The sequence below is a fragment of the Octodon degus genome, unplaced genomic scaffold, assembly GCF_000260255.1.
Source record: "Octodon degus isolate 3935 unplaced genomic scaffold, OctDeg1.0 scaffold00159, whole genome shotgun sequence".
Lineage (NCBI taxonomy): Eukaryota > Metazoa > Chordata > Mammalia > Rodentia > Octodontidae > Octodon > Octodon degus.
In genome coordinates this window covers 5,300,826-5,326,147 of record NW_004524735.1, presented here as the reverse complement: position 1 = coordinate 5,326,147, position 25,322 = coordinate 5,300,826, and the positions used below count along the sequence as shown (strand labels likewise).

At 42.8% G+C, this 25,322-nt stretch overlaps 2 protein-coding genes across 2 annotated transcripts in view; both read left to right on the top strand.

The window, feature by feature from the left end:
• Htatip2 (HIV-1 Tat interactive protein 2) overlaps positions 1-12,258 on the top strand; it is a 19,392-nt gene extending 7,134 nt beyond the window's left edge. Inside the window, exons 4-6 of the mRNA XM_004642688.2 lie at positions 5,737-5,874; positions 11,130-11,191; positions 11,599-12,258. Coding sequence (XP_004642745.1) covers positions 5,737-5,874; positions 11,130-11,191; positions 11,599-11,821 — 423 coding nt within the window. The 3' untranslated portion in view covers positions 11,822-12,258. The remainder of the gene's footprint in view (positions 1-5,736; positions 5,875-11,129; positions 11,192-11,598) is intronic.
• A 2,185-nt stretch (positions 12,259-14,443) lies between these two features.
• Positions 14,444-25,322, top strand: part of Prmt3 (protein arginine methyltransferase 3) — a 123,508-nt gene continuing 112,629 nt past the window's right edge. The window contains exons 1-6 of the mRNA XM_012517258.2: positions 14,444-14,590; positions 14,709-14,844; positions 16,367-16,449; positions 17,979-18,028; positions 18,611-18,713; positions 23,965-24,124. Of these exons, the coding sequence (XP_012372712.1) occupies positions 14,563-14,590; positions 14,709-14,844; positions 16,367-16,449; positions 17,979-18,028; positions 18,611-18,713; positions 23,965-24,124 (560 nt within the window). The 5' untranslated portion in view covers positions 14,444-14,562. The remainder of the gene's footprint in view (positions 14,591-14,708; positions 14,845-16,366; positions 16,450-17,978; positions 18,029-18,610; positions 18,714-23,964; positions 24,125-25,322) is intronic.

The following is a 25,322-nucleotide window of genomic DNA, read 5'->3' as shown; positions in this document are numbered from 1 at the left end:
GCATTAGAAATGGTACATAATTTATAGGGCTAGCCAGATAGCTCAGCAGACTAAAGCAGCTGCTTAGGCAGAGTCCAGTGGCCAGGATTCAATCCCTGGCTGCCGTGCCAGCCCTGCTCCTGGGGCGCGCTGAGATGGCAATTGAGACTGGGCATGGTGGTGCGTGCCTGTACTCCCAGCGCCTGGGAGGCTGAACACAGGAGGCTCACTGTGAGTCCGATCTGTGTAGGGATACCCTGTAGACCCTGTACTAAATACATTTAAAAAAAAAGAAAATATACAGAATTTTTAAAAAACCAAGATGGTAGGAATTCAATAGTGATTGTCATATTGCATATTGTTGTTTTCAAAGTAGTTGTTCAGATCACTAGATGTAAGTAAGTAGAATTGGTCAGAAAATTTAAACGTTAATTGTTCCTTTCAACAAACCAATAGAAATTAGTACAGTTACCTTAGATACCTTATGTGTCTGTATTTTTTTTGTTTCCCTTTCTTTTCTCCTTTCCCTCATCTCATTTGTTCCTTCCCTTTGAACAGATGTTTTCCTTTTCACAGTCTCTTGTACCTTTTGGGTTTTATTTACTCTCAAGTTCTTACACTAGGGAGACAGCACAATGTTTACACATGCGGGGCTGATTTATTTCACTTATAAGTGTGGTCTCTAGGCGCAGCCATTTACCTATAAGAGCCTTGAGTTTATCTTTCTTTATAGGTAAGTAGTATTACTCCATTGTCTAACAATACCACATCTGTTTTATCCATTCTTCCATGAGCATTTGGGTTATTTCCAAGGGGCTCTTTCTCTGAGATTGTTCTCTCACCTCTGTACATCAAATACAGAGGGGCCCCCAGGACATAGACAGGTGGGAGCTCAGTGTGTAGCATTTGCTGTCTGTCAGTGTCGCTGTTTTCTGGTCCGATTTAAGGTTGGACTGAAAAGGGAGTCAAGGAGAAAGGACCAAAGCAGAAGTAGAGTAAGGGAGACCACTGCCAGGATGACAGCAGGGATGCCGTGACCTTCAGGCCCTCAGTGTGTTCTCTGGACCTATTATCCATTGCCAACCATGAAATGCCATGTCGGAGTCAGTCAGTCAGTCAGTCAGTCAGTCAGTCAGTCAATCTGGTCTCTGTCTGTCTGTCTGTCTCTGTCTCTCTGTCTCTCTGTCTCTCTCTCTCTCTCTCTCTCTCTCTCTCTCTCTCTCTTTCTCTCTCTCTTTCTTGATACAGGGTTTTGCTACACAGCATAGACTTGTAGTGCTCCTCCTGTCTCAGCCTCACCAGCGCTGGAATTACAGGCGTGCGTGCAGTACCACTCCCAGTTTGGATGGCTGGCGCAGCATGTGATACCAGGGATTGAATGTGGGTCCTTGCCCTTGCCAGGCAGGCGCGTAGACTGCCGAGCTAGCTCCCCAGCCGGGATCAGTCATTCTTGAGCCACAGTACTGTTAATAATTTTTAGACTTTGGTAAAGAAGACTGGGAGAAATACAAGATAGGATCCCAAATTTACAATTTAAAAACTGTGTCACAGCAAGACATATTGGCATTCCTCCCCTCAGAATACTTCGTCCCCCTTTGAACATGTGTACCCCATGGTTCTTGCCACTTTCTGAAGAGGTCTGAAAGACCTCTTTTGGGAATCTTTTTGTGGCTTCCTTAGTGTCCTCACCTAATTCAAAACATTTACCTTTGCTTTTTTTCCTTCCCCCAAACATTTACCTTCTGTGGTCATTTGACTTTGGAGAAGAGCTGACGTCACACGGTAGCACATCTGATTAATAAGGTGGGGAGGACTCACCGGAATGATGCTACAAGCCTGCCATTTCATTGGATAGCGCAGCAACTGTGTTCACTGTGGTTTTGAACACACCTCATAAAGATACTCACGCAAAGGACTTTCAAAGCTGCTTCAGAAAGTGGCAGGAATGATAGAATAAGTGTGTTCAGAGCAAGGAGGAGCGTGAATGAGTGTGTCTTAATAAATATGAAAAATTGAAACATTGGATGTATTTTTTTTTTTTTTAATTACTTCCATGGACTTAGTAGCTTTGGGTTTTATTAGACTTAAGAGTAATTGGAGAGTTTGTCTTCTTTGATGTTTATGGCCTCAACTGTGCTGAATTATAGTACTTTGCATATATTCTTTTGGGTGCTGGGAAAGAAACATTTCTCTTTCTACAAGGAACACTGCTTATCAGCTTAGACTAGGACTCACCGATGGGTTAAAGAATTGTAAAGACATGCTAATGAGATGGGCTTAGTACTCTCAGAAGAGATGGCCATTTCTTTTCTTGCCATATGGTTAGGGAAATAAGTACATGGTTTATAGTATTTCCAAAAATTGTTTTTCTATTGTTTTTTAAATTTGAGTTGGAGAAGAAAGGACACAAATGAGATTGTAAAGGTGGCTTCTCTCTCTCTGAGTAACCCATCCCTTACTCCGGGGAGGACCGAGGCTTGTTGCTCTCTCCCAGCCCGTCGGTCATCAGCACCCTGCTCAGTTTGATTTCTGAATCCTTGAAAGCTGTCCCATTCACCAGCCAAAAGGCCAGGCATCAGGGTGAGGGAAGTGAAATTTAAAATTTAGTGGGCTTGGAAAAATGCGTTTTTGTAATCAGCTTGAGAGCTGAGAGGATTTGTGAAATCATTTCGGCTTAAGAGCCATTGATTGCTAATAAAACAATATTTAGCTTTGTGTGGAGAACGCCAGTGGGGCAAGGTGTGGGCACCTTGTCAACCGGGCTCATTGAATGGGGATGAAGGGCCGAGGCTGGGGGTGTCCATAGCGGCGTGGGTGCTCGTCCTTCAAGGGGCGCTTGTCAGTTGCCAGCGAGGCGGGTGAAAGGAAGGACGCCAGAGGCTGAGGGCTGGGGTGGTATTGATGTGCCTTTGCTGACTAATCAGATTGAAAGAGTCCCATGGTATTTATGTCACTTTAATTTCCGTCAAACAATTGGAGACGACAGCACTCTATTAAGGAGAGGCTGATCCAGAACTAAAGCCACATAAATTAGGGTTTCAGTTTAATCAAATTATCCTTCTTCTTGCTCTGGATTAAGTCAGAGAGACAGCGTCGGTCTGGAGGCTTCGGATTGGCTCAATCTTTCCCCTGATTTTTAAAGAAGCTGATGAAAGGAAAAGCATTTTAACAGACACAACTATAATAATTCCTCCAAGCCATCATACTAATACAACAACATAACCCATAACATTTATTTCTGCAGCCAACTATATCATTTTATTGTGAATAACCCGCTATTAAAACTGAAGTTCTACTGAATCAGAGTGAAGGGAGGAAATAGACACAGAAGAGAAATTCAGTTGGAACTTTGCTGTGTAGTTTTGGACTTTTCTTGGCAAACTTTCAGAACATTAAAAATCTCCAGTTAAAGAAAAGAAAGGCTCTGATGAGAGTCACTTGTTTCTGTTTCCCAGGATGTGCTAAGTATTAAAACTGGTTTGTTTTACCAGTTCCACAAGATGAATCTCAAACAGAATGTAGGGCAGATCAGGGAGTAGGTTGTTGGGAATCCTGCAGCCACGTGTATGACAGAAAAGAAGAAGGTGGTGCTTCATGGGGAAGGCGATGAGGTTCTACCACCTAAAGAGGGCAGGACAAGTAGCATCACCTGCAGGCCGTGACCTGCAGGCCGTGGGCGTAGTGAGAAGCATATGCGAGGGATGAGGAGGGGGAGTGAGCGGGGCTCCTAGGGCGATCAAAATGTTCTGTCCTCCGTCCTGGAGTTGCCTGCAGAGCACAGAAATCTGTGAAAATGCCCCAAGCTCTCTGCTTATAATATATTTTCTGTTGTCATGGATTTCAATACAAAGGTTTTTTTGGTTTGTTTGTTTTTGGTGGAACTGGGGATTGAACTCAGGCCCTTGTGCTTGCCAGGCAAGCACTTACTCTACTGAGCTATCTCCCTGGCCCCTCAATACAAAGTTTTAACAGTTTTCCTGGGCCTGTTATTTAAACATTGACCTTTGTCTTAGTTTCTTACTGTTGCTGTAACAAGTGGCCTCAAATTTCATGGTCTAAAAAAGTGTAAGCTTATTTCCTTACAGTTCTGTAGGCTGGAAGTTGGACGTGGATTTTCCTGAGATGATATCAAGGGGTGGTAAGCTGCGGCCCTTCCTCGAGGCTCGGGGAAGAGTCGCTGCCTTGCATGTTCCAACTTCTACGGGCTGCCTACTGTCCTTGGTTGGTGGTCACGTCCCCCACATCCGAGGCCAGTGGTTTGGGCCCGAGCCCTTTGCACGTTGTACTCTCTAGCCTCTGCTGCCGCTGTTGTCCAAGCACTCGTGTGAGGGCGTTGAGCCCAATGGGACAGTGTCTCTAGCTCCTCACGGAAAAGGCAGCTGGTCAGCATCCTTAGCGCACACTGCAACATCAACACTCCTGTGCTGTGTGGCCTGTCATGTTCCCAGGTAGGGGGACGGATGTGACATCTTCGCGAGGTCCTTCATTCTGCCAGTATTGCGGATGTTCCTCCCATCAGCTGGAGAGTGTGTGGGCTGTACAGGCCACGACTACCTGGAAAGAGCCCGGCTTGGAGCGCCCAGGACCTGCACTCTGAGCCAGCGTGTCCCACTTCTCAGCCAGCCCTCACTGGAGCACGGGACCGGGTTCCCTAGGATGTGGGTTTTCTGAAGGTCCCTGCTAGCATTCTGTGAAAGAAATAAGTCCTCATACCGAAGAAACATTTAGACCCAACAACTATGATGGGGAATTTCTAATTTAAAAAGTCTTTGGTGCAGGAATCTAATGTTTAGATTTGGCGTTTCCCTCTACAAGACCTCATTAGACAAAGGGGGACAGTCAGCTCCAGGCAGCTTCAGCTTTTCTTCTCTGTCTCGAGTTTGGGGTGCCAGCATGGTGATGGTCCCGAGGAGCAGTGGAGAAGTGCACACCCCTCCCTCCCCCTTGAGCAACTGTCCTCTACTCCTTCATTCCCATTTACTTAGTTCTGTTTATATCTACCTGGACATGCCTTTTCTCTGGTTTTTCAAACTTCTATTCATAGACTGACATAGTTTTGAGTATATGCTAGGCACGTGCTGCTGCTAATTTTTAATTTTGTACCTCTTTTAACAACAGCAACAGGGGTGGAGAGATAGCTTAATGGCTTAAGTGCCTGCCTGGCAAGTACAAAATCCTGAGTTCGACCCCCAGTACCAAAAATAAAATGAAATAAAATAAATAAATAAATTCAACAACACCAAACTCCTCCTTAATCCTTAAGGATTTCCTAAATTTGTGTTGTGACTCATAGACAGCAGTTGGACATTAACCTGCTCATGTAGTGCCTGAGGAGTGTCCCCAGCCACTCTGAAACTGTTGGCTCAGAAAAAAACACACACAAAAAAAACCACAGCAAAACGAGCTGTAAGGTTGTCAGGTTATTAGAAGTCAAGGAAATATGTGGCCGCAAGCCGTTTCTAGGGCTCATCTTCGTGTTCCCTTTGAGCCTTGTGGGTTTGTTCAGTGTCTGTGTTTCTGTGTCGCTGTCCCAGTTTTCTCACTACAGTCTGGTCTCACTGCTACTGCTGGAGGCCTGTCTGGAGGACCACACTTGGAGCCCTTCCCAGAGCCTACCCTGACGCTCACGTCTTGCTTGGAGGCCTTTTATTTAGCTTCCCTTTCCTCCCAGACCTGCCAGCCTGCTGCCCCAACTAAACAGTGCTCTTTAAAAGGAACCTGGGCCTCTGGGTAATAACTCACATCGTTTCCCCCCAGGAGGGATTTGTCCGTGTTGACCGAGATTATGTGCTGAAGTCGGCGGAGCTGGCCAAAACTGGAGGGTGCAAACACTTCAACTTGCTGTCCTCGCGAGGAGCCGATAGAGCGAGCAAATTTTTGTATTTACAAGTTAAGGTTTGTGCGAATTTTTATCTTTAATATACTTTGGGCTAACCAGCAGGACTAAATAATACAAATACACTAGTGTTTAAAAGTCATTAAGTGCATTTAATTATGCATTTTTCGTAGCTCCAGGGGCTATTTTTGCAGGAGTGATTTCAAAGATGGAGTGTCTTCCCTCCTTTGTGTGTGTGTGTGTGTGTGAGTGTGTGCGCGTGTGCACGCTGGGGGTGAGGGCACTAGGGAATGGAATTCAGGGCCCTGTGCATCCTAGGAAGTGCTCTCTCAGCCCCAGACATTTTTTCTTCTTTGAGACAGGGTGTTGCTAGTTGTCCAAGCCGCCCTGGAATTAGAAATCTACCTCAGCCTCCCGAGTGGCTGGGATTAAAGGTGTGTACCACCACTCCCGGCTTCCTCCTGCTGTTAGCCAGGAGTCAGTGCAGTGAGTTGCTATAGCTCTGGCTTTTGGAGGCTGTGATCTCTAGGGGACATTCCCTTCAGTTTGTGTGACAGCTGGGAGGGAGGAGCTTGTGCTACCTGGGAGATTTAGGGACACCCAGCCAGAAGCAGTATGCTAACTAGAAGCCCAACTCTACATAAATGTTTTATTTTTTTTAAAATTCATGTGTATCACACACATTTTATATGTCTTGTATTCTCATTGATAGAGATCCTTTTAATTAAAAAAAAAAAAGTTAAATTTCCATTTTCTAGGGCTGGCCAAATAACTCAGTAGATTAAAGCACCCACAAGCAGGCAGAGAGTCTGGGGTTCGATCCCCGGGCCTGCTGTGCTGGCCCTGCCCCCCCCGGGGTGTGCTGAGACAGCAATTGAGACTGGGCGTGGTGGTGCAAGCCTATAATCCCAGCTCTTGGGAGGCTGTAAACAGGAGGATCAGTATGAGTCCAATTTAGTAGCGAGACCCTAAACACCCTGTAGACCTTTCCTTAAAAAATACAAAAAAAAAAAAGAAGTTTACATTTCCTAACTTAGAAGTAAAATTTATGTTCCAGGAAGATGGGCCCTGGCTTAAATGTGCCCATAGTTTAAGGGCAGGTTGTAGAAGTCACCTGGCCAAACACTGTTTCTGTTGTACATTTCTTTTACAGAGGGTCACCTGGCTTCCACTTAAATACTTGCAGCATGAAGGAGTTTGCTGTGGTGTTAGCCAGCCCAGCTACTTGTCCAAACAGTCCTGACCTTGGTCAGATTCACTTCCACAAAGCCTTCACTGTGCACTGAAATCAGTTGCTTTGTAGATGCCAGTTGCATCTTAAAAGCAAAAACATGTCCAGCCCAACTTCTGCAGGCACAGTTGTTATTTGGCTGTAGTGTCCTAGTGTTTCTTTCAGACATAACACCATAGGGCTTTCATGCTACTCCATTGTAAGTTCTTATTTCAAGCCTCTTCTTCACCTGAAATTGTCCAGGAGTTGCACTGGCCTGCTTTTTACTCTAAACACAATGCTGTTTTTCTAAAATGAGAGATAAAATTAGGATTGTTTTAGTAATCATTCTTGTCATTGTTTTTGCTAATAATCAGCTTGCGATAATGTACACTGCCAGATCTTTTTCAGTATGGGTTATAACTGAATGTATCACTCCTATCCAAAAAGTCTCTTTTTAAAAATGTATTTGGTACAGAGTTCCACTACATAGCTCGGACTCAGCGATCCTCCTGTCTCGGCCTCCCCCGCACTGGGATTACTGGCATGCCAAGACTTTGGTGGCCGGCTCAGCGCACCCGGGGGCAGGGCTGGTGTGGCATGTGCCAGGGCTCGAACCCCGGTCCCTGGGCTTGTCTAAGCAGGCGCTTTATCCTAAAAGATTATTTGAAGGCACATGAAGATCAACGAGCCACCAGTGAAGTCAAGTCAAGAGTGACAGTTTGAACTTTTTAGAGTTTCTCTAGAATGACCTTTAGAATAGAAGAAAAAAAAGTTGTTGTTCTTTTCAAAATACACATGCGGTTTCTGAAAAGCATTATCGAAGAGCATATTTTGTTCTCAGTGGCAAGGTAGATATTTATATCTTTCAGGAATGAAAATATTATGTGTATTTCATTTTCTTTAAAGATAAAGGAACTACTGCTGCTAACCGATAGGGTTATACTAATGACTCAGTGAGATAACAGTATCACTGTGCTGGGCACTGTTCTAGGGGCTCTTGGGTGCATTTGGAAGGATTTTTTTTTTTTTTTTTTTTCTGGCAGCCTCAGGAGTCTTGGGTGCATTTGGGTGGAAACGGAGCACCCTGACACTGAGATCCCCAGCAGGGCAATGGCAGGGCTCAAACCTAGGCTGCCTCATTCCAAAGCCAGTGCTGCTAAGCATTGTATAAAGAGAGCCTTTTGTCACTGACACATGACAGCCATGGAGAGCCTCAGCAAGCAGTTGACTGGCATTACCTGCAACATGGCATTCTGAGTGAGATTAATTAAAAGGACAGAGAAGACAACCAACTTGTCCATCCGGAGTGACCCTGAACAATACGGTTGCATCTAGAATTTGAAATATGATCTTCCCTGAATAACCTTTGTTTTCTTTTCTCTCGTTGGTGAGACAAAATACCCAACACTCAAAGGAGGAAAGGTTTATGTCGCTTACAGCCCATGGGCTGGTTCCAAGGCAGGGTGGCAAAGACCGTTCTTGGCAGTGGAAGGTACCAACGTCAGAAGAGCAGAAGGGGAGAGCAAGTCTCTTTTCCTCCCTTACACAGTATACAGGGTACCCACTGTAGGGCAGGGGGAGCACTCACACCCCCAGTCCCAGCACTAGGGTAAGCCAGTTACAAACTGCACATTCAGCCTTCTCCAAAAAGCCCGCCTCGCCCCATGGCCGAATGGGGCTTGGGGGGCATGCAGTCACCCACCCTAACAACCTTCCAACTACTGTGTGTAACGTTTCTCCTGTTTATTCTTGATGTCCTCAGCCAGCTTGTGTGTGAGTTGCCCCTTGCAGCCATCTAGAGAAACTCCTTTGTTCTTACTTCCCCTGAGAACGGTTCTTCCTTGAGAATGGATCCTCCTTGAGCACGGTGCAGCTGCCTGCACTGCGGACGCCTGACCAGTTCCACCTTGGTGGGCACTCGGCTGGTGCTGTGGGGAAAGCTGTTGGGGTGCGGTGCCCACAGCACTATCACAGCACCCTTGACCACCGTGGTGACCCTTGATCTGAAGGAATTTTTAATTGGCTTGTTTTGGAGGATCCCCAAGGTTGCCCTCAAGTCTGCGTATGCAATAGGGAGTCTCATGGGTTGCAGCAGGTAGTTGTACCTACAGCTATGAGGAATTATATGGAAGGAAATTAGCAAAGGGAAAAGTTGCACAGGCGAAGACCAGAGGGAGGTTGGGGAGATTTCCACGAGGCCGTTTTTGTAAATAGTTTAAGGGCAATGGATGACTGTAGTCACGCAGGGAATGTGGGAACACTCCTGGAATCTGGGTTCCCAAGAGCAGGCCAGGGGCCATCCTTGCAAGCTCGCTTTTCTGAGAACAGCAATTTCAGGCCTGCACTGTCTGCTTTTTTTTAGCAGCATGCATGTAGTGATAAAAACAAGACATGTCTTTGTGTTAAAAATGAAGAAACAAATGTTTATGTAAAGGAGAAATTAAGTATCATTTCGCACCCTACCCTCCAAAATTTTCCAACCCTGAGCAATCTTGATTTATTTTTCTGTCTCCAGATTTGCCTAATTTGGCCATTTCATATAAATGGTATCATACAGTATATGGGGGGTTTGCATCTAACTATTCATTTAGTATGTTTTAAAAGTTCATTCATGTTGTAGCATGCATCAGTACTTTCTTTTCACTGTAAAATATTATTCCACTTTATCAATTGATAGACACTTAAACTATTCACACTCTTAACTATTGTGTACCATGCTGCTATAAACATTTTGTATAACTTTGTGTGACTTCGTTTTCATTTCTTTATAGACATGTATACTGTTTACACTTTTAGCTATTATGTTTCTCTATGGACATGGAAACTGCACTTTTAGCTATTATGTACAATGTTTCAATAAACATTTTGTATAGCTGTGAAAAAAAACCCCAAATGTTTATGTAAGCACATGTATATAAATGTTCACGGCAGCATCAGTCACCATAGTCAGCATAAAACCACCAAGGTGGCCTCAGCTGATGGATACACCATGGCCAATCAATACGATAGGGGAGTGCTCGACTCTAAAAGGAATATTACTCAAGTCACTTCAGCAGCACATATTCTAAAAGGAATGTCCAGAGGAGGCAAAGGTACAGGGCCAGAAACCAGACTAGTAGTAGGCTGGGGTGTGGGCAGCGGAGATAGGGCATGACTGTGAAAGTTGTGGGATCTCTTAGATTTCAAAATTAGATTTTAATACTTAGATTGTGATAAAGGTTTCATTGCATGTGTGCTAAAAACTACAAGTTACATAAATGAAAAAGGTGTTTTAAGTAGCTAGGACTATATGATGTGGCAGGTTCAGTGGGAACTGACTGGTACAGACAGGTGCCAATGGAGGAGGTCCCTGAGGCCAGAGAGCCTCTGGCATTTCAGGTGAGTTTCTACATGCAAGTGGGTGGTCTGCTTAGCACATTCAAAGCATCATCTAGATGTAATCTTGTCTTGAAATTCAGGGCAGGGAATGTCCTGAGTAAGTGTCCTCTGCGGGCTTTCCCCACCCATTGGAATTGACTGTAAACCCAAATTAAAAAAAAAAAAAATTTAAAATTTTATTTATTTAGTGTGTGTGTGTGTGTGTGTGTGTGTGTGTGGCCAGTTCAGCCCACCAGGGGGTGGGGCTGGCTGGCATGTGGTGCTAGGGGATTGAACCACGGTCCCTGTGCTTTGCCAAGCTTGTTCCAAGTAGGTGCTTTAGACCACTGAGCCATCTCACCAGCCCCCCCCCAAAAAAATTTTTTTTGAACTTAACATCAGCTAACTTGCACCACCAATTCTGAATTAAAGTGAAAATGCTCCAGTGGTTAAAACAACGTATTATTTACCTCCCTGGGCTTGTTTTAATGTCAGTAAAGCAAGAAATGAAATGATCAGGGTGTGAATTCAGCAAATGGCTTTGAACTCTTTTGCATGTCAGGATTAAATGTTCTCTTTGTTCTTGCACTGTGTGCGTGCTTTGGAACCTGAAGTTCTAGGTAAGGATTTTTATGAGTCTTGAGGGTTGCATATTATCTTCAGATCTCCCAGTTTTTGTTTCTTGAACTTTGCTTAACTGAGTCGGTTTGTCTTGACTACTGAAAATGCTTTTTGTCTTAACAGGGAGAAACAGAAGCCAGGGTTGAAGAATTAAAATTTGATCGTTACTCAGTATTTAGACCTGGGTAAGTGTTTGTGTTGCCTGAGCCTGCAGCACTGTTGGTTCAACTCTAGAAGCCAGTGTCTCATCTGGAGGGGCTGTCACCTAGCTGTCTAGGGTAAGAAGGACAGCTAGGGGGTGTCTGGCCTGTCTTTCTGGCTGGTGGCTCACAACTTTCTTGTTGTGTCCCCTTATGGCTTGCTCCTGTGCATGGCAGATACGTGTTTGCTCATCCTGTAAGGACACCAAGCTACTGGATTAGTCTTGTCCCTGTTCTTAACCCTGTTCTCTCCTTAAAGGCCATTCCAAATGTAGTCATATTGTGTTAGGATTTCAATATACACATCTCGAGGGGACACAGCTCCTTGTAATACCCACTGTAATCTGAATGCGAGTTACTGAATCTTCCTCTGCTTTTCTTTTTCTCCCTAGAGTTTTATTATGTGACAGGCAAGAATCTCGGCCAGGTGAATGGCTGGCTAGGAAATTCTTCAGCTCCTTACCCAACTCCTGGGCCAGTGGCCTCTCTGTGCCTGTGGTGACTGTTGTGAGAGCCATGCTGAACAACATGGTGAGACCTGGCAGCACAGAGATGGAAGTGCTGGAAAACAAGGCCATCCAGGCCCTAGGGAAAGCGGACATCTCACTCAAGTAATGACCTGCCAACCTCAACACTAAATCTCAAATTTCAGGATCTGAGGAAATGTGTGTGTGTTTTACTGTTGTTCGCTGTTCTCATCCCGTGATCTAAAAAACAGCTGTACCCTGTAGCGTGGGTTTAGAGGGAGCTTTGGGAAAATGGAGATTTATTGGCTTTATCACAAACTGGTTCAGAATTTTGGGGCTGCCAGCTTGGAAATGTCATTTGCGGAATCACTGTGGCAGTGTAAACATTAGGTACCACGTGGATGAGTGCGGTTCTGAAGTTGCCAACATCACAGCCCTTGAGTTACACAAGTGCTCATTAATGGCAGTACCTGGGTAAGTGGACGCAGGGCTTTCCTGCTTCTTTAGCAGGTACTATAAAAATATAAGGCCAAGCTTGCATAATTCATGGGGTACAATCAATAGAGGAATAAAAAAAATGGACAAATCATAGATGCAACATAGATTATTCTGACCATGGGATAATAGCATTTTTGGTACTTGTGCTGGCTATGTTCCTGTCTTTATGTATCTATGCTTTAATCCTACCGTCTTTATAAAGTGATATTGCTATTCTCATATCTTTTAGTCTTTTCTTTAAGGCTTTTACAAATCCTCGTATCCTAGATGGGAAAGCTGAGGCCCACTGTGGCTAGGTGTGTATACCGAGAGTTCAGAGCTGGAGATGGGCAGCTAAGAAGTGGCAGAGCCAGGATCCTAATCCATCCCAGCCTGATGGGATTTTTATCTATTCTGCAAGATGGATAGTATTTTTATCTATTTTATCTCTGTATCTTTATATTTCCAGGTAGTTGTTAGTATATCTTGTAGGTGGACAAAATGCAAATACTTGGGTTTTTCCACTGGTTTAGGATCCTACAAAATACTCAGATTGCTAGTAAGATTCTGAGGGCTTGAGGTGCTGCATGTTTAAAACTAGCAAGGGAAAGGAAGATGCACAAGGAAGGACCAAACCCTGGAGGATCACCTCCTCACTTGTAGACACTTAACAAAAAGACACCTTCGCTGTTCTGTTGTGGTCTCCATAGGAAAAGGCTGCCAGGGAAGGGCCTGCTTTTGGAGAGAGAAGCAGCTGTGCGTCCTGGCGCAGTAGGAACCACAAAGGGCAAGATTCTGGCCCTCATCTCTCCAGCCTAGGGGCTATCGTGGAATGACTGGGTGTTATTAAGGGCTTCTGCAGGCACCCCAGGTGTTACAGACAGAAACAGGCCTTGCTGGATAGTGAGGAGTGTGTTGGAAATATGGTTGGATGAGCCCGTGTAACTGCAAGTCTTGCATTCCTTCTGCAAATGCTCACTCAGAGCCTCGTGTGGCCCTGGGAACACCAGTGAAAACGCTCACCAAGGGTGCTAGCAGTCTGGCAGTGCCCTACAAGCCAGATGGGTCTGTGCTGGAGGAGTTGACAGCTAAGGAAGAGAACATTCGAACGGCTGAGCAATAGTGTGATAGTCTGTCATCTCCACTGAGCACATTTACCTCCTAGGCCAAGCTATGTAAAACGTGCCAGAGAAATTACAGACACGGTCCCCATCCTGTGGTACAAACGGTGTAAGAGAACGGATGGGAAGGAAAGAGGAAAAGCAAGCAAATGGTAGATGGCAAGAAAGCGACTCCGGGAACATCAGGGAACCCATTTGGGGAATGATGGTGAGGAAGAGCCTACCGGTGTGTACAGCAGACCGTGATGAGCCGAGATCGGGTCCAGGGTGAAGGGCTGGGTTGGGCTAGAAAGCCAGGATCGCGCAGGGCCTCCTAGGCCGTGCTTGTCAACCTAACCAAGCGCTGAGCAGTGTGAGCCTGTGACACGGAAAGGTCACCCACTGAGATCACCGCCCACAATCCATAAATACTCCTGATGGAAGAAAGGGGTCGGCACGGGGACCTGTGTTCTTACGCAGTGGCAGGATGTTTCTTCTAAACATCTTGCGAAAATCGGCTCACCAGTTTTCCATTGTTTAGGATAGAGTTGGCACTTCTAATACGTTAACTTTCTTTTTGGTATTGAGGATTCAAACCAGGACTAGGCTACACGCCATTTTCCCACTTTTGGAGACAGGGTCACTAAATTGCTCAGGCTGAACACAAATGTGTTCCTCCTGCCTCGTCCTCTTAGAATGCTGGGATTATGGGCCTACACCACAACCAGCCGTCGGTCAGTGCAGCCACAAGCCTCATTTTGTCGAGGAGGAAACCCAGAGGGCAGATAATGGGCTCAAGATGACGTCAACAGTCGGTCCAGGACCTCGGGCCGAGAAGGCCACCCGACGCCGACCGCGCCACCGCGGTGGTGTTTCCGCTGCTCGGACCGGTACTTCCGGGCAGGGTCCGCCGAGGCCCGAGTCGACAGGCACCACCTACAAGCCCACTGCACCCGACCGGCCAGTGGCACTTCCTCCTCCCTCGCCGTCGCACTGCGTCACGGCCGGGACGGGGTGGGGCCGCGCTCTGGCCCCGCCCACTGGCCTCACGTGACCAGCGCCGCGGCCTCAAGGGCTAGGTCTTGCCCCGCCCGCCCCGCTCACGTGACCAGCGCGGGCGTTTCAAAGCCTGCCTCTCGCCCCGCCCGCCCTTCCGACTAGCGCGCCTCCCACCGCCCGCCCGCTCGCCCGCCGCACGTGACCTCCAGGCCGGAAGCGGTCCGGCCGGCGCGTGTTCGCGCGTCTCTCGGCTTCCGCAGGGATCCCCGCCGCTGCCGGTCGGCCCCCGCCCCGAGTCCCGGGCTCCGCCGCCATGTGCTCCGTAGCGCCGGGTGCTGTCGGTGGGTACCTGGGCCCCGGAGCCCCGCCGCAAGCCGCGCCGCGTGGGCCGCGCGGGGCCTCGTGGGAGGCGCGGGGGGGCGCTCGCTTCGCCTCGCCTCTGACTGTCGCGTGTGCTAGGTGGCCGGGCCGCCGTGGAGGACGACGACGGCCTGCCGGAGCTGTCGGACAGCGGGGACGAGGCCGCGTGGGAGGACGAGGACGAGGCCGAGCCGGCCGCGGGCCGGCGCCAGACTCCCTGCCTGTTCTGTCACAGGTTCGTGCCCCGGGGCTCCGCGGCGCCAGGACCGCGCGGGCTAAGGGGGGGCGCCGAGCCAGGCCTGCTGTCCCGGAGGAGCCTGGCCTCCCATCGGATGTGCACCCTGGTCTCCCGAGATATTCTAAAGAAAACACAGAAAGTAGATGGTTAACAATGCACCTCGATGCTTGTAAATCAGAATGCGATCTAGGAGTCGTTCGTGGTCTCTGTATTCCAGGCTGGCCTTGCACTTGCTGTGCAGCACGGATTAGCCTCCAGCTACCGGCGGTCGTCCAGTCTCAGCCTTCCCAATGCTGGTCAACCTGTGTGGGTTTTTTTTTTTTTTTTGAGGAACCGGGGATTGAACCCAGGCCCTTGCGCTTGCCAGGCGAGCGCTTATTCTACTGAGCTGTCTCAGCTCCCTCAGTGCTGGGATTAGGGCGTATGCCGCTCCGCCCCGCCTGGATGTAGTTGCAAATGAAAACCTTGTCGGTGGTGATTCCAGTGCTCTTTGAGTTTGGGAGCCACACTAACCTAGGTATTCCCTTCCACGTTTTACCATTACTACTAAAGGCCCTTAAACAGTAGAGGGCTGCTCCGGTGTAACATTTCCCTTTGAGCCACGAAAGTACTCTTAAGTTCACCTCTTATGTAGGGCCTCCCCACTTAGCAGTAAGGAGTTGATGCTATTTTTGTACTTTTTATTTTGGGTAAAAAAAGGCAGTAACTTGAGCATGGTCACAGAGCTGTGCTTAGTACTCACAAACACATTCTCTCCACTTAAAGTTCTGCCGGACAGTCTCAGAAGCCGGGGCTTCAACTGCTCTGGGCAAGTGGGCATGCAAGAGACAGGACTGGCGTGGCAGCTGTCCACTGTGCCCATGGTTGACATAGTGTGGTGGGGTGGGTGGTATGTCGAAGGTGCAGGTAACCTGTCTTGGTTTAAACGTTGGAGACTGATGCATGTCCATATGTACTTGCCTGGAGGAGGGCTATGCAGGGCCTCTACCCAGTGTTATCTTAGGTGTCCTTCAGTTTTGCAGGTCGCTTAGTAAAGAGGCTGGAGCCTCCCAGTGTCGGTAGTGCCACTGCTGTGGGAACACAGCAGGGGCACCTTGGAAAGAGGGCATGTGCCAGCTGTAAATGTGCTAGCCTTTATGGATAAAGCTGTTTGAGTTGAGCTACTTGAGAGCTTTTGGAAAAGAGCTGACACTGGGGAAAAGAGTCTCTAGGACGAGTTTTCATGGCTTGAGACACACAGCATCTATCAAAGCATCTAAAACTCCGCTGAGTTTTACTAGCTGAGCATGGAAACACACGCCTATTTATTTCTTGAAAGCCCTTTGATAAATTCAGTGCTGTCTGAGGGCTAGTGAACTTAAGTAATTCTCACTAGAAGTGCTGGGTTTTAGTCTTTTCCTCTGTATGTACAACTTTACTTAATTACAAATTGAATAAATGAGCTGAGGGAGAAATATTTTACATGAAGTGAATGTTTAGTCTCAGGGTTGTTCAGTAAGGCTGTCCTTTGATGTTTCAGGTTATTCACATCTGCTGAAGAGACGTTTTCACACTGTAAGTCAGAGCATCAGTTTAATATTGATAGCATGGTCCATAAACATGGTAAGTATTTGGGAAGTTCAAAATTTCAGCATCCTTTTTATACAGGTGTGCTATAGTGAGATGCACAGTAGCAGCTTTGCTAGTAGAAGTGTTATTGACAAGTACCTTTGAAAAAGTATTAAGTCAGTCTTCTGGGCTTATAATGGCCGCATAATTTAAAAGATGGGAAAAAAACCTAGGGTGTGAGTGTATTTCATTCTGTTAAAACTTGGAGATCAAGGGTAGAAATGGCCTTTGGGAGAGTGGTAGATCCTTACAAAAACAATGAAGTGAGAGCATAACATGAATTTAGAGGTTTACAGGACTGAGTTTTACCAGCTGAGCATGGAAACATGCCTATAATCCCAGGCTTGCGGGCTGAGGCAGGAGGATTGCCAAGAGTTTGAGGATACCCTGTCTCAAAAAACAAAACTCCTGTGTTTTATAAGTTTGGTTAGAAAGTATGGAAAATGGACTGAGGAAGTTAAGGTATTGTGCAGAATATTCGGGTGGTGTTTCTGCTGACTTTGTTGAAAGGTATATAAGGCTTTGTACTTCAGATGTATATACAAATTGTGCTGTTCCACTAAAATTAACTAAAAATAGAACTGGCCTTTTGTTCCCTGCATTTATTAGCACGTAGAACAGACATTGTGGAGGAATGGCACCTACTAGACAGGTGTTTAGGTCTCAAATAAATGTGTGATATATCTATAAATCTTAAATTAAAATGCAGCCATTTTTGGAAATCGTATAAACAAAAGCCTCATTTTTTTCTCCCATTTTTAATGTGTTTTAAATTGAGTGCAACTATATTTTATATATAATTTTTCACTGTGCAGTGGAGTTTTTGTATGCTACTAAAACATTTCTCAATTTTCTCATGATGAATAATGTCCAATTTGTCATGTAACAAATAATAACCAATATATTACTACTTTGCTTTTTAAAATTTTTTTTTTATTTTAATGAGAAAGAAATAACAATGAGATAGTTTTCAAAACAGGTTAGTAAGACAGTTACAATAATTAATACATGGCATATTGTTGTTTTTGTAGTTTGCTTTGTCTTAAGTGGTGCTTTGTTTCTGGAAAAATAGGCAGTGCATTTGCATCATTTAATTTCACAGAGAAGCAAGTAGATTTTTGTATATTCTGTCTCACCAAAATTATATTTTTGTAGGCACCATAAAAACTAAAGACTTAGAAACTTAATTTTTAATATTAACTGCCAGATACTTGGTAAAATTGAAGACTTAATTTTTCATATTTTTATAGCTCTTACAAATGAGTGAATTCCAAAAATTAGGTTTCCATATTCTTCAGAAATAGAGGGAAAGCATTTAAAATTTTGTTATTTAAGGTTGTTTCTCAGATAAAATACTTAGAAATATCAAAATTACAATTTCTAATTGTTAAATAAGTTCAAAATATAGATTGCAGTTTAAAGTTTAGAAATACTTTGTTATCTAGTTGGAGTATCTTTTATAGAACAAGTCACTTAACTCACATTATATTGAAATAGGTGAATTATCTTTTTTTTCCCTTTAGGACTTGAATTTTATGGATATATTAAACTAATAAATTTTATTAGGCTTAAGGTAAGTTGGCAGCTTAATTTATAATTTTGTTTAGAAATGTAAGAAATGCCACAGTGCCTCTCATTGCACTGAGTATAGGAACATGAGAAACTTAAATTTGATGTTCATTATAATGCAGTAATTAAGGGCATTAGGCACTGCTACAACGTAAAACACTATGTGAATGCGTATGTATAGTTAGAAGTATCATTCTGACCAAGAGATGAAACCAGTGCTATGTAAAAAAAAAAAATTCAATGTCAAGATAATGGGGAATGCTGATAGTATCTCTGTAAATTGAGAAGTAATTTCTAGTATGATTGTGAATACTTTTTCTTTCTCTCTTTTTTTAAAAAATACTGTTCTTTTTTTGGTACTATTTAAGTGACTTGTTATTGTCACTTTCCCTGAATATAAACAGTAGAAAATTCTGCATTGAAACCACTTAGAATAGCTGGTCGAATAGGTCTCTTATAGAGAGATAGAATGATTTTTTTGTGATGTAGACATGATTTTTTTTTTTTTTAATAATTTCTGTAGTTTTTACCAGGTAGGTTTGTGATTACAGGCAGTGAATAAACATGCAATTAATTTTACATCCAGAATCCTACAGTTGAGTATATGAACTCCATATACAACCCAGTGCCTTGGGAGAAAGAAGAGTATTTGAAGCCAGTGTTAGAAGATGACCTTTTACTTCAGTTTGGTAAGATGAACATAATGTGTCTGCTGTGTGGCAGAATGAATGTGAAGTGTTACGGGAAAATACACAAGTGGACTCCCTTCTGTGTGGTTTTACTTTCCATGTTTTTAGTTACCCACTGTCTACCGTAGTGTGAAAATGCTAATGGGAAAATCTTGGAAACAGACAGTTCAGGAATTTTAAGCTCTGCATTGCTGTGGCACCTAGCGAGTCTTGTGCTAGTGTGTGTTGTGTCCGGCCTATCTGTACTGTATGTGCTTCCTGCTCCTTACTTAGTATTGTATCATTTTAATTAGTAGCACTTTAGGATTGACCATCACAGTACTGCTGTACTTGTGTTCAAGTAATCTTTTTAGAGTGAAACCAAGTAATTCAAAAAGCTTATTAAAGTTGTACTTTTTATTGTAAAATCTCTTACTGTGGCTGATTCATAAATTTTTTTTTGGTAGCGTCATACAGGAAAAGCCTAGTGCATATGGAATTCAGTACTGTCCATAGTACCATTCTGTGGGGGGTCATAGAACCTACCCTCCATGATTAATGAGAGACCAACTTTACAGTTCTCTGAAGACCTTATCAGGTCATAGATTTTTGTTTTGAACTGGGAATCAGACTTAGGACCTTGAGCTCACCAGGCAGGCGCTTTGCCTCTGAGTTATATCCTCAGCCCCAGGTAATTGATTTTAATAGAAAAGTTAACTCACTTAAAAACTGACAGTTACACTAACCATTATCAGGGAGGAATTTAGATGTATGAACTTATTTGAACATGCTATATGGGATTTTTTGAAACAGGGTGACTTCAGAGAGTAATTTTTAATTATTAGCTTAAGCTTTAAAGTCAGCTGAATAATTTTACTGTTTTTGTCTCAAATATTCAGATAACACAATTGACTTAATGTGTCTGATTTTAGGAGATTTTGTTTTAATGTAGGACGGATTCCATTTTCATGAGCTGATCCTCATTCACTGACTCAAGCTTCCATTCTGACTAAGTCTTGCTCATATTTTTTATTTCTTTATGTATTTGGTACAGGGTCTCACTGTGCAGCTTGGCCTCAAAGTGATCCTCCTGTTTTCAGCCTCCCCAGCCCTGAGATTATAGGTGTGAGCTACCACACCTGGTCTCAGTGGCTGGCTCAGCCCACCTGGGGGTGGGCCCGTAGTGGCATGTGGTGGGGCTCAAGCCTGGTCCCTGTGCTTGCCTAAGCAGGCACTTAGTCTGCTGAGCTATCTCGCTGGTCCTATCGCTCATTTCTTATCCATGACATTCTTTAGTTATTTGCTCCCTGCCTTGGTTTATTCCTTATGGCACAGAAGTCTTGTGAAAATTCTCTTGGTCTCTTATACTGTTTAAATTTCATCTGTAGAAGTGGAATTATATATTCTTCCTCTTCTTTCAAGATGGGATTTTAACTATGCAGTCCCAGCCAGCCTCAACTTGCAACACTTACCTCTGTCTTACAAGTGCTGAAACACAAGTGTGAATCACCACACGTAGCTGCTCTCTTACTTACCCTGCTTTACACTATTCATGCTCCTTGGGTCAGTTAAGAGAGATGGAAAGTTTGTAATATCTTCAAATCAGTAATATCTTTTGAAACAGATGTACTGTAACAGGTAATAGTTTGATAGTTTCTATTTTAATTATTAACTCCATTACCTCTTTGTTCCTAGAGAAGTATCATCCTTGAGTTGCATGGTGCTGTAATCTGACAGCAAGTAGCTCAATGTAAGAAACTTAAAGTTTTATGAATTATGTGACATGGAAAAACACTTAGGCTTTCTGTTTTGTCTTTTTACCAAAGAATGAAGGTTTAGGGCCAGATTTCTGAGATTGTTTCAAGCTCTAAAATTTGGTTCCTACCTGCATTCTTCCTTTTTACAACTTTTATTTAATCTCATTTCTCATTGACCAAATTGGTGTCTTTGATAAATGACAAAGTGATCAAAGGTTTTTCTTCCTGATTTCTTAAATTCGAAGTCCTGCATTGAACACTCAGTAGATGAAGACAGTATATTAAATGCCTAGGGAGCATAAAGAGATGAATTTTGTAGTCCTTTTATTCAGAATCCTCAGTCTAATAACGTAGGTGTTTTAAAAATGTCCTATATTTTAATATGAAGTAGAACATGATAAATTCCATGAGAAGTAGAAGAGTTACAGAAGAAGTTATTTATTCAGATAATGACAGATTGAAGGTGTCATGTTGATCACTGGGTCAGTATGGATGTTTTACTTTCTAAAGGTGTGTAGTTTCTTATAGCCTTAATTTTAATTGGGAAGAGGCATTAATGATAACCGTGTTAAAAGATTGTTGTACAAATAACATGTATTACCATGGTACCTGCCACAGGGTATGTGCTTAATAAAGAGTAATGGATTGCTATAAGTAAAGTTACTGAAGTCCTACAGGAGTTGATATGTTAGAACTGTTGAGGCATATTAAAAGAAGCAAGGTGTGAACTGGGCATGGTCTTAGATGTGTTGCTTCTCTTCTCTAGTAATCTGTGTTGCCGGCCCTTGGTGGAGAGAGGCGGGTTGGAAAGTCGTCATTTTCTTGACTCCAGGCTTGATTACTTGCTGTTTCACCCTTCACTTGATGTCAACAAATGTGTTATGTGCTAGGCAACGTCTGCCACTGACTTTGTTCACTTTGAGACCCAACACTTACTACTCTTAAAAGGCACTGTGAAGAATTGAAGGTACACCTCTGGTTCTGAAAACACATACAATGAAGTTATTTATTCTAGCACTGCGGTTTTCAAATATTGGACACAACCTAAATGCCCATAATAGAGTGGTTGGGTAAACTGTGGTACTGCGCACCACGGAGGAGTATACATCTCTTTAAAAGAATATTTCTGCGATGTGATACAAAATGACTTCCAGGAAGTAATGTTAAAGAGAGAAAGGTCAAAAGACTATTTCTAATACATTCTTCTTTGTGTTTATTGACTCTTTTCTGCTTTTCACATTTATAAGTTTAACATTGAGTAAATGATTATGTCCATATCGTTAAAGTTATTATGACAAATAAGCAAAAAATTGTGCAGAAACTTGAACAGTTTGAAGAATTTTCAAAATGAAAAGGTTGTAAGGATTGTATGAGAAAGTAGAAAATGTGCCATAGTCTAGAAATATTTTGTTGTGCTCATTCATTTTTTTCATTTTTGATGAATTAAATAGTGAATGGATCTCAAGGTTTTTGTGTGTGTGTGTGTGTGTGTGTGTGTGTGTGTGTGTGTGATAGTGGGAGTCACATTTGGGATTGAACGTAGAGTCTTTGTACTGAGCTATAATCCCAGATTGTTTTTTATTTTACGTGAAAAGCGGCTTCAGGACAACTGTTTTGTCTCTCGCGACAGGGTTTTGCTGTAAGTTGCCCAGGCTGAACTTGAGCTTTTGATGTTCAGCCTCAGCCTCAGTCTGTCAGAAGGCTGGGGTCACAGTCACAACCCACCATCACCAGCAGAACTTTGTTTTTTTTTAAAGAGAACAAGAAATAGTTTAAGAAAAGATACAGAATTTCACTAAACAAAGTGATAGGAATTCAGTAATGGTCGTTATATTGCGTATTATTGTCTTCAAATTGTTCAGATACCAGATATAAGCATGCAAAATTGGTAAAAAAGAAGAGGAAGAGGGCCGGCGACACAGTTCAGTGGCATAAGCGTCTTCCTGACAAGCGCAAGGTCCCAAGTATGATCCCTCATACCACAAAAAAAGATTGCAGAAAGGACCCCCATTTCCAATTTGAAAGAAAATAAAATTTAAGCATTTACTGCTCATTTTAACAGATCAGCAGAAGCCAGCAGTAAAATTATCTAAGCTGTCCTGTGTATATTCATACATACTTTTTCCCTTCTTCTTCTCTTTTCCCTCGTTCCTTATTCTGGTTGTCCCTTTTTTTTTGAACGATTTCTTTCCCTCTAGGTTTTTAAATACAGTTACTCAGGCTTCTGTCAGAATGGAGATTAGTCACACACTGCACTATTATTGGAAAAAGTGTTCAATTTAGGCTTTAGTCTCATGTGTATTTCTTTTTCTTTTTTTTTTTTTTTCCTAAATGTATTTCTTAAGTGTAGCTATTTTGTTGTAACTCTTAGAAGTGTCTTCAAAAATGTTGCATTTAAAAACTGGATCAGAAAATATCTCTCAGTGCTATTGAGGAGAAAATATAACTTGTGTTTTGGGTTTAAGCTTGATCTGAAAGATAATTAGACCCATTAAGTAGAGCTTGGTATTTTGTAAACTAGCTCCATATTTGATTTTTATTCATAGAATTCTTTCTAGAGCAGGTTAATGATTTATTTATAATAAAATTTAAATTAAAACTTTTAATACTAAGAATTTAGATATTTAATAATATCATTTGTAGATGGTTAATATGTAGATTGCAGTGTACCTTCCCCAGGATGAGAAAGCTGTTGAATGCATAGAATTATTTATCTATAAGGAGTACCTTTAGCTTCATCAAGCCAAAATTGACACTTAAAAAGCTATATGCACTTGAAGTGTACAGTACTATAATTTGATATACATTCTGAAATCATTACTATAGCCAAGATAACACCTTTATCATCTCACATATTTTCAAGTTTCAAGTATGCCCTATGACATTAACTGCAGTTCCTGTACAGTACATTAGTGCCCAGAAGTTACATATCTTATCAATGTGTGCCACTTGACCAACTTTCTGTGTTGTTTCTAGTCCTCAGCCACTGACAAACACCATATTACTCTATGTTTGTGAGGTTCTTAGATTCTGCACGGAGCTGAGATCATGCATATTTACCTAACCCTTTCTGGTTTGCTTCACTTAGCATAACGTCCTCCAGGCTCACCCACGTTGTCCCCAGTGGCAGGATTTCCCTTGAGGAGTATCTGCTGTGCTTCAGATGAGGGCTTGGGCTGCTAGGTGGATCTTAGGCTTGTTTGTAGGATTATGTGAGATGTGATGCAAGTGCACTTGAGAACTGCCTGCTAGCCAATAAGGAGTTCTTTCTTTTTTGTGTGTTTTGTTCCCATATAATTAAAGTTTACATGTGTTTAAGTGAGATGAAGGACTTAAGCAAGTAGCATATTCTTTGAATTCAAAATGAGACAATTGTGATGTTATTTAATTAGGAGTACTTCCACCATTGTTTTTCAGTTGGCTGCATAGAGGCATTTAGGATATATTCCTAAAGTCTTTATACCCATTTCATTGCCAAAGGATGACCTGATGATAATGTCCATTTATTTCTTCAGATGTAGAAGATCTGTATGAACCAATATCAGTCCCATTCTCATACCCCAATGGGCTCAGTGAAAATACTTCTGTTGTGGAAAAATTGAAGCATATGGAAGCCAGGGCACTGTCTGCTGAAGCTGCATTAGCCAGAGCTCGTGAGGATCTGCAGAAAATGAAGTAATGTATCCGTCTCACAGAACATTGTTTAGATTTCAGATAACAGAGCTAATGTAAAATAGAATATAGAACATTTTATATCTAGAGATTACACTGTACGTGTATAATAGTATTAAATATAGCATAGTTATATTTGATTACTATAAAATTGAATTGTTTTACATATATACTTTATAATCAATTATTTTTATACTAAAGGTAATTGTTCTGACATGTTTTCTTGAATATTTTTGATACTGTTTTCTCTTTTAATTGTCTTGTTTGCTATCGGTTTCTTCACTTTTTCTATACTATGTTTTTAAAAGTAGAGGGATTAATATTTTTATGTTTGGGGGAAAATATGGTGTTGAAATTTTTGTTTCCTAAGACAATGTAACAGTGGTGTATTAACTAGAAAACCAAATTGGGGGGGGGCGGTTCTGTCCAGTACATTAGCGTTCCACCAGCTTAATGCCCGTGAACTTCAAGTGATTGCGTATAAACCACCTGGGATCTTGTCTGTGCAAGCGCAGTTCTGGCTCAGGAAAAGGGGGTAAGGCCTGAAATACTCTGCGCTTCTAACAGATATACCTAGAGCTTTCTATTGTGGATCTGAGAGCTGTTTGTCATTGATGGGGCACCCATTAGATGGTTTGCCTGTATTATGTCCTGGCATAAAAGCCAGTACAGTCAATTTTCGGTCCTCTTTTGTTTCTGAGTTTTTATGGTTGGGAGCCCAGCAACCATCATCAACTCTATTTTTATCCTTCTGTCCATGTAAAATAAGAGTTGATCTATAGTTGTGCTTGGTAATTGTACATTTTATTAAGTATTACAGATTAAAATAGCAAGATTTTTAATTTAGAAAAACAAAATGTGTAACAAATTGTATAACAAAAATTATTGAAATTTTTGGATGTTTTCTGTCTTGTATTTAATGTGTCATGGTCAGAGAAGATTCTGAGTTTTAGATCCATAATGAGTGGGGTTAGTGTATAGAAGTTACCAATTTGGATCTATTTTCTATTCACTTAACTCTCCCAACAGAAGATAGTTTTAAAGACTATTAAAAGAGTTGACATGTACTACACTGACCCAGATGCTAAAAGCTATTTTAGAATGATGCAAATACTGAATTTGAATCAAGGCAATGTGCTTATTTTATTCATTTGAGAAATGGAGCTGTAATCCATGGTGGCTGGCATTGCCATTTTTTTTT